Source organism: Mus caroli, chromosome 6 (genome assembly GCF_900094665.2).
Source record: "Mus caroli chromosome 6, CAROLI_EIJ_v1.1, whole genome shotgun sequence".
NCBI lineage: Eukaryota > Metazoa > Chordata > Mammalia > Rodentia > Muridae > Mus > Mus caroli.
In genome coordinates this window covers 138,455,223-138,464,205 of record NC_034575.1, presented here as the reverse complement: position 1 = coordinate 138,464,205, position 8,983 = coordinate 138,455,223, and the positions used below count along the sequence as shown (strand labels likewise).

General features: G+C 47.9%; 1 protein-coding gene across 10 annotated transcripts in view; it reads right to left on the bottom strand.

Moving 5' to 3' along the window:
- Nucleotides 1-2,161: 2,161 nt before the first annotated feature.
- Plekha5 (pleckstrin homology domain containing A5) overlaps nucleotides 2,162-8,983 on the bottom strand; it is a 175,594-nt gene continuing 168,772 nt past the window's right edge. For 7 of the 10 annotated variants that reach the window (XM_029478785.1, XM_029478786.1, XM_021164834.2 and 4 more), the window contains 3 exons: nucleotides 7,505-7,641; nucleotides 5,399-5,501; nucleotides 2,162-3,033 (listed from right to left, as the gene is read on the bottom strand). In XM_029478785.1, the coding sequence (XP_029334645.1) occupies nucleotides 5,407-5,501; nucleotides 7,505-7,641 (232 nt within the window). In that variant the 3' untranslated portion in view covers nucleotides 2,162-3,033; nucleotides 5,399-5,406. The remainder of the gene's footprint in view (nucleotides 3,034-5,398; nucleotides 5,502-7,504; nucleotides 7,642-8,983) is intronic. The other 3 variants (XM_029478787.1, XM_029478788.1, XM_021164837.2) reach the window with 1 other exon arrangement.

Here is an 8,983-nt window from a genome sequence, read left to right as displayed (position 1 = left end):
AGGCCCATAGGGAGTGTGGCACTCTTAGGAGATGTGACCTTGTTGGGGTAGGTATAGCTTTGCTGGGGTAGGAGTGACCTTGATGCTTGAGGGATATGTCAAAAAGCTTGTTAGACTATACTCAGAGAGACCAGGGAATGCTTAAATGGTGCACACAGGGGCACTGGTCCTGTCCTATCTTTTGTTCAGGAGACCTGCCACAGGCTGAATCCCATGGCACAGGATTAGTTCTGCCAGCTGTATTGCTCTCAGCCTTTTCAAGTTTCAGGTTGACTTTTCAATGTAAACTACTTTACAGTTAAAACTTCAAAACTGACAAAAGAAGAAAGTATACACCATATACTCGTGAGGTGAAATAAACAGGGTCTGGAGAGATGTCAGGAATTAAGGGTGTCCACTGCTCTTCTGGAGGGCCCAAGTTTGCTTACCAGCACCCATATCAGGTCATGTAAGTTACGTTTTAAGTTTTTAATCACCGTGCCTAAGAGATCTATGAAACAAAAAGTGCCTCTAAGCTGTAAGCCCTTGCCCGGAGCTACTGGAGGCTGATGCTTTCAATAAGATAACAAGCCACAGGTTTTCACTTCCCTAAACAAGTTTGGTTGACTCAACTGTACCAGATGTGCTTGATCACATGTAGGCCAGAGGTACCTAGGCAGAAAGTAGGTCAGGATGTCTGCTTGCCCCACACCCCACCTAGCATTAGACTAAGGTGGGAAGTGCATCATTTTATGAGTTAGCCTTTATAAGCAGTTGGTCAATGTAGCTCATGGCCACTTTCTGGGAACTCTGGAATACACCTGGCCAGAGCCCATTATCCTAGCCAGTATTTAATTAAAAGTTGCTTCAAATTTGGCTCGATATTGTAATAGTGGTCTTATTTTTGCCAGGTGGGATTAAGAATAGCTCACAATGGCCTGTAATTCCAGCTCCAGGGGTACCTGATATCTCTAGCCTCAGTGAGATCCTGAACTCGTGTGCACAAATACACACTTAAAAGAAGCAAATCTTTAAAAAGAAAGAGACCGTCCCCCAAACCCAAACACGCAGAGAAGCCCAAAGACTCTTGAAGAAAGACAGAAGTCATCTCTTATGATGATAAAGTCACCTTGCATCGTGAGAGGGGCATAGCGTGAGGCTTTTCTTTGGCACGGCTGGATTAAGGTGGCGCGTTTACAGAGGTGGGGGCTTGCAATGCTGTGCTGACCTGTTTTCACTGATCTACAGACTCTAGCAGAGTGCATTTTCCTTTGTTTCCTTTTGCAGTGCATGCATTTTTATACACCTGCATTTTCAATGAAGTCTAAATCCTTTTTAGTGTGTCATGGGGTGGGGACAGACGTGACTAGTGCCAACTTGGTCGGGGCTATTCTACACGGGAACCCAAAAAGCATCCCATTTCCTTGTGCTCTGAACAATGTACAGCATGAACAAAAGGTTAGAGGGGAAGAGAATGTAATTGATTCTGAAGAGCGTGAACATCTGCAAAGAATGCATCGGAAAGAAACCATCTCCGGGGCGGCTCGTGAGAAACTGTTCCCCATGGCAGACACAGCCCCGTCTGTCTGCCCTTCCCCCACCTTCTCTAAGCACACTGGCACTGCAGCTTGGAGACATGGAAACAAGGTAGGGGACTTCTCAAAACATTGATGTTAAGCTGCAATTTATGACAAGTTGGAAGAATGATATGGTGGTCTACACTGTGGCATGAAGTGGCTATGAACCATGGTTGGCACCATTTTCCTGTGTGCCCTCAGATTCCTCTACTCTGTCATGGGAGGGCTGGAAGCACCAGGCCTTTGAATGTTGCTGCCCAGGGAGGCAGATTAACACACCACTTTTTCTTTTAGAGGTCACGTGGGTCTCTTGATTTTCTTCCCCATTTTCTTTTTTCTGCTGTTGAAGTTGAACATAGGGCTCACACATGCTGAGGAAATACTCTACCTCTCAGCTACACGCCTGGTTTAAGAGTCTCTATTTTTGCATGAAAAGACATGGTGGTGCATGCCTCTACCTCCAATACTTGGGGAGCAGAGCCAGGCAGTCTCTCAAAGCCAGTCTACATAGCAAGTTCCAGGCCAGCCAGAGCAACATGGTGAAATGGTGAAACCCTGGAGAGCAATAGATAGATAGAAAAGGAAAAATATTCTAACACAAGTGATTTAAGAACATCAACATTTATTTAACATGATAAAAAAAGAAATGAGCTATGAACATTTGCATTAAACTCTAGTAAGCAGCCTTATTACATGTGTTCACTGTGTAGCTTCCACACAATGAGCATAATTACATCTGTACACAAACCAAGTACTGGATCTAAAAGCCTGCTTATTGCTGTACACATTTATCCCAATGACATAAATGTCCAGTACTTCAAAATACCCACGCTTGTAATTGTTTGGCTTTTTAAAGGAAAGCTAAGCAACAGCATTTGTGTGGAAGCAGACGGAGCGAGGCAGGAACTGCTGATGGTGCAGTCTCACTGAGGAGGGGTTAGAGCCAAAAACAGGACAGACTTCACTGAGCAGTGAGAAAATGGCACATTTTAAATATATTTATATAAAATTTTTACAAATCAAGTGTCAAATGAAGTACTGCAGAAGCCAAAATGGGAAGAAAAAAGGAGGGAAGCAAACAAGCTTCGAAGGAAAGCGTAGCCTCACTGAAAAGCAAGAGACCCAAGTTCACTGAGACTTAAGCATCCAGACCTGGGAACTGCAACCAAGCAAGCTCTGATGGAGCATGAGGGAGAAAGCACCTGACTGATATGCTCTGAACTCAAATAGCAGCAAACTGGTGGCGGCGGGCGGGCGGGTGGACGGCGGAGGACGGTGACCTTGACACTACGGAGTGCACGTACGGGCCATTAAAGCTAGTTTGGAATAAACATTTTCCAAAGGTGATAAAACGATGCTCTGTGGTCAGCAGCATCTGAACTATGAATTTCATAGATTTAAGGTATATTGTACATCTTCTTACACCACTGAGGTCCACAGCTTCAGCTCTGTGTGCTCTCAACAGACGTCAGTGCAGCTGAAAAACACAAGGAGAGATTACTTTTGACATCTGCAAAGCATATGACTGCTATGTCCCAAAGTGACTGAGGCAGAACAACAGGTGACAGACGTGGCCTGGAAAACCCTAACCCAGAACATACGGACAGGCACTTTCTTCACTTCCTTACTGAAGCAACAACGGAGGATGCAATCAATCCCACAGCAGTTCAGAAACGTCTCCATTGGCTGCAGCAGATGAGTGAAGCAGGCTAGCTCTGCCTGACCTCTCTTATCACACACAGCAATGTACTGAGCTGTATCTACAGCAGCACTTGTGAGGACCCCTACATCCTGCCAAAACCACGGGATCAGAGAATCGTCACATGCAGAGTGATTGGCAAGGTGTCTGTGCCACAGGTTAGCTGTGTGCGGTAGTCAACAACATGAGATGAGAAGTATTTCACAGTGATGTCTGTGCCTGGCTGTAACTAACACCCACTGCCACTGGAGCTGGAGGAAAGGTAAGTCACCATCCAGTAACAAGCTGGCGCATCGCATCCGAGGTCCTGCCATCTTTTGTTAAAGAGACAGTTACTGTACCGTAAATTCTCTCCCCCCCCCCCCCCAAGACAGGGTTTCTCTGTATAGCCCTGGCTGTCCTGGCACTCACTTTGTAGACCAGGCTGGCCTCGAACTCAGAAATCCGCCTGCCTCTGCCTCNCCTGGCACTCACTTTGTAGACCAGGCTGGCCTCGAACTCAGAAATCCGCCTGCCTCTGCCTCCCGAGTGCTGGGATTAAAGGTGTGCGCCACCACCACCTGGCTATACCATAAATTCTTGAGAACGCCTTTCTGTTTTGACGTGGAGCCTCATGAAGCCCAGGCTGGCCGGGAAATTTGAATTCTCCTGCTTCTTCCTCCCAAGTGCTGGGATTACTGGTGTGCACCACTATGCCTGATTCTTTGTGGTGCTAGGAACTGAATCCAGAACTTCATGTATATTAGGTATGTCTATGCCAACTGAGCTACATGCCCAGGTCCTGTGCAGTTTTGTATTTTGAGACTGGGTCTCACCAAGCAGCTTTGGCGCCTGGAGCTCACTATGTAAGCACCAGGCTGTCCTCAAACTCACGGAAACCCACTCGTGTGTGTCTGCCTCTCAGGAGCTGGGATTAAAGGCCACGATGCCTGGCCTGTGAATGTTGTCACTGCCCGTTGTTCCCTAACAGAAGGAGAGGACACCCGTCAGGCCACAAGCCTGTTTATGTTTCCTGTCTAGTGTCATTCTGTCACCAGAGTCACTTTTACACAACTAAAAAGTTCTGCTAGTGAAAAAGGCGAGCCACAGATACACCTATGACAACTGGCCATCCCAGACTCTACTGAAGCACCTCAACCCAGCATGGAAGCCAACCCACAACCACAGGAGCTTCGCGTCAAAGCACAGAGCAACTACAAAAGCCAGGGTGAAGGCAGACCCCAGGTGAGAGGCCGCTGTGCGGCTGGCTGGGGACACCTGAAGACTGCCTGACAGGTCATGCTGCTGTTACAGCTACTCTGGAATTTATAGGAACTCAAAAGCTCCCAGCATTGTAAGAGGTGGTGGATGCTGAGAAAACATACAGAAACGACGTATAGATTCTCACTCCCATTTTCCAGGAAAACCATTTACTTGTAAGCACAAATTTCTGAGTAAGGGGGGTTCTGTGCACACAGTGTGGAGTCTGGTGTGTGTGAGGGACAGTGAGACAGTTTAGCAGTGCCTATGTCCTCACTGATAACTCAAGTTCAAGCCTCAGAATGGACATAGGGGCAGGACAGAACTGGATCCACAAAGCTGTCCTTTGGCCTTCACACACATGCAGCATATCCATCACACATACAAATTAGATACACAGTACACACATTACTATTGGGAACAGTAATAATAATAATAATAATAATAATAAAGCCCCAAAGAAGCAATGAAGGAAGTCACCCTCAGCTCGATCTATCCTGGCTCCAACCCCGGTTTCGAGATGTCAAGCCTCTGCCCCAGACTACATCATAAACATGGCTTTGTCCAAAGGGCAGCCCCTGGCTCCTCAGCCTGAGTGTGGGCAGGATGTCTCCAGGGCACAGCTGCAGCGCTGCCAGGAGGGCTGGCACAGGCCGCTCACTGCAGATTCTGCTGCACGTGTGGATGATGCTATGACAGACTGAGAGAAAATGCTGCCAGAGACCCACTCCCTGCCAGGGCAATGTGAGAAACCTGAACTACGGCCTGGACTTCACATACATGGCCAGGTGCTCTGGTGGGACACAGTCCAGGGTTAATTTGCTTGTATTGCTGTTCCAACAAATGGATAGAATCCAAGTAACATACTCCTAACACAAAGTATCAACGGGAAGAGAAGACATACTTCTGCGACTACACACACATGAAATGCGATCCTTCCCTGAGCTGTGGAGGAGTGGGTGGATCTGCTGCCGTGGAGGAGTCAGGAGACGGGGACAGACTTCTCACTAAAACACACCAAGAAAACAGAAGATAAGTATATACACACGCACACACATACATACACATACATCAATGTCGTTTAGAACAAAGATAGTTGATATTGTGTGTGTGTGTGTGTGCGTGCGTGCACAAATGTGTGCATGTTTGTAGAGGTCAGAAGAGGTCTATCTTACAAATCCAACTATGCTGGGCATGGTGGCACAGTCTTAATTCTAGCACTAGGGAGGGAAGCAGAGACAGGTCTCTTGAGTTTGGGGACAGCCTGGTCTACAAAGTGAATTCCAGAACCACCTTGTCTCAAAAAACCCAAAGTGGAAAAAAGGAAAAAGGAAAAGAAAGAACAGTTAAAACGAGGCTTCTGACCTCTGTTTGCACCGTCTGGCCTAGCCTTCCTTTTCTTGCTTTAAAGTCAGTTCCCAGGTATTTGTCAGAAAGCGCTGTTGTATCTTTTCTAGTTCACACCAGGGAGGTGTCAGTGTTACAGGCTTAGCACCGCAGCACACCAACCCAGCGTGGCTCTAATGGTTCCGAGCGGGAATCCCTGTGCTACTCTTTGGTATCAGGCCAGTGTGACATCGAGTGTAGAGGACTGAAAAGGGTTTTGCTTACAGAGTACAGGAGGCAAATGTGTAAGAGGTTGGTTGTGGTGGCATACACTTGGGAGGCAGGGCTAGGAGTGAAGAACAGTCTCAGAAGGTCCACCCCACCCGAGAGAGACACACAGACCAGCACAACCACCTGCTTGCTAGTGTGCCGTGGACATCATGGGACTCCCATACCGAGATCTCAGTGTGCACTGGGGTACCTGCCAGAGCAAACACAGTTCCACAGCTCCCAAAGTATCACGTGTGCTTTCTAAGGGTCCTGGCCTTTCTAAGGGTCCTGGATTTCCATGTAGGAAGAAATCGTTTAAAAAAGATCTTGTTTTAAATTATGTAGCAGGGCATGGTGGTACACACTTTTAATCCCAGCACTCTCAAGGCAGAGGCAGGAGGAACTTGGTGAGTTTGAGGCCAGCCTGGTCTACAAAGCAAATTCTAAGGCAGCTAGGGCTGTTACCTAGAGAAACCCTGTCTCAAAACCAACAACAAATGCATGTGTGCAGAGGTGTGCGCCAGTGGTTTCCAGACAGCTGTAGCTGTTACACAGAGAAAGCCTCTCTCAGCATCAACAACAAATGTCTGTCTGTGTGGAGGTGGGCACAAGTCATCTCAGGCACTCAAGGCAGTGCATGAGGAAACCAACTGTAAAAGCACTATGTAACTTAAGCCTTGAGCCATCTCTCCAGCCCTAATGACTTCTAGACAAGGTCATGTTCTGTCAGCACAGGATGGGCTTCAACCGCCTCAGCCTCCTTGAGTACAGGAACTGCAAGAGTCTCCATGCAGCCGGGCGGTGGTGGTGCACGCCTTTAATCCCAGCACTTGGGAGGCAGAGGCAGGCGGATTTCTGAGTTCGAGGCCAGCCTGGTCTACAAAGTGAGTTCCAGGACAGCCAGGGCTATACAGAGAAACCCTGTCTCGAAAAACCAAAAAAAAAAAAAAAGAGTCTCCATGCTTGGCTCCTCTAGAGAAACACTGTGTCATGGTTGAAAAGTAAAACGACGGCTGGAGAGATGGCTCAGTGGTTAAGAGCACCAACTGCTCTTCCAAAGGTCCTGAGTTCAAATCCCAGCAACCACATGGTGGCTCACAACCATCTGTAATGGGATCTGATGCCCTCTTCTGGTGCATCTGAGGACAGCCACAGTGTACTTAGATATAATAATAAATCTAAAAGAAAAAAAAAGAAAGAAAAAAGAAAACTAATTCTCTGAGCCCCAGGCCATGGTGTTAGAGCAAGGATAGCTGCTTCCTCTATAGTCCAGGGACACACCTGAGGCTCAGGTACAAAGGCAGAGACTACACATGGAAGTGAGTCCCTTGGTAGACTTTCCCTGTAGAAACAAAATCAAGAGCTCCCCTTAGCACCCACTAAGGGAAGTATTAAGCTTGAAGCATGCACGTACCTGTGGTTTGATTCTCCCTAGGAATCTCAGGAGCTGGCTCATAGGAAGCAAGAGTCTCTTCCTCTTCATGAAGACTCTCTGCTTCTTCAGGGGGGCCTTCCATCTGATGGTTTGTCATGGCCGTCTCTTCCTGAGGGCTGATGGGGACAGACTGGCATGTTAAAACTTACAGGATGCCAGCCAGCTTCTTTGAACTTCTGATCTGGGGTCTGGTTACAAAGCCTTGGCTGCTGTGACTCAGCTTTCCGAATGAGGCTATGCCTGTGGAGCACCACACTTGGCCTCCTTCTAACTTTCTAATGGAAACTCATACTACACAGAAGCTTGCTGTGGGCTCCACTCCTGCAGTCCCTGGGCCGAAGCCTGAGGCAGGATGATCACAAGTTCACAGTCATCCTGACTCCACAGGGATGCTCAGCCAGCCTGGCCTACATGGGACCCTCAGCACACACACACACACACACACCCTCATACAGAAAAGATGCTACCTACTTAATAACTTCATAATCTTCTCATAAATAATGTTCTTTTCTTTTTTATAAACTGCAGACCAGAAAGACTGGAGCTACTGATGTATGAGAGCTGCCTCCTCAGCGGCAGCCACTTGTTTCAGCTAAACCTCACCTGAACCCCTGACTCCCTAAACCAACATCTTTTCATTTTATGTATATGGGTGTTTTGTCTGCTTGTATGCCTGCAAACCATATGCATGCACAGTACCCTCAGTGGCCAGAAGAGAGCATCAGATTCTCTGGAAGTGGAGTTAGAAACAGCAGTGAGCTGCTATGTGCATTTTGGGAACCCAACCCAGAAGAGCAGCCTGGTGCTCTTAACTGCTGAGCTCTATCCAGCCCCTAGCCAGGGTCTTCTTGGACTTGGCGACACTGGATGGTCCAAGAGCTCCTGAGTTTCCCACAGTGTCAGGTGCAGGTGTGCTCTGCTGACTGCTTGTATGTGCACGCCAGGAACCTGCACTCATTACCTCATGTCTGTACAGCAAGCCCTGAACTCATTCCAGTTCTCATTCAAACACTTGCTTTGTTTTTTTCTTTGTTTGTTTGTTTTGTTTTGTTTTTGTTTTTCGAGACAGGGTTTCTCTGTGTAGCCCTGGCTGTCCTGGAACTCATTTTGTAGACCAGGCTGGCCTTGAACTCAGAAATCCGCCTGCCTCTGCCTCCTGAGTGCTGGGATTAAAGGCGTGCGCCACCATGCCCGGCTTGTTTGGTTTTCTGAGACAAGGTCTCTCTACATAGCCCTGGCTATCCTGGAACTTTCTCTACAGTCCATTTGGCTTCAAACTCAGAGACCTGCCCACCTCTGCCTCCTGATCCCTACCCTACTGCACGCAGCATAGCTCACCAAGTTTAAAGAGTCACACAGCTAGGCCGGGCGTGGTGGCGCACGCCTTTAATCCCAGCACTCGGGAGGCAGAGGCAGGTGGATTTCTGAGTTCGAGGCCAGCCTGGTCTACAAAGTGAG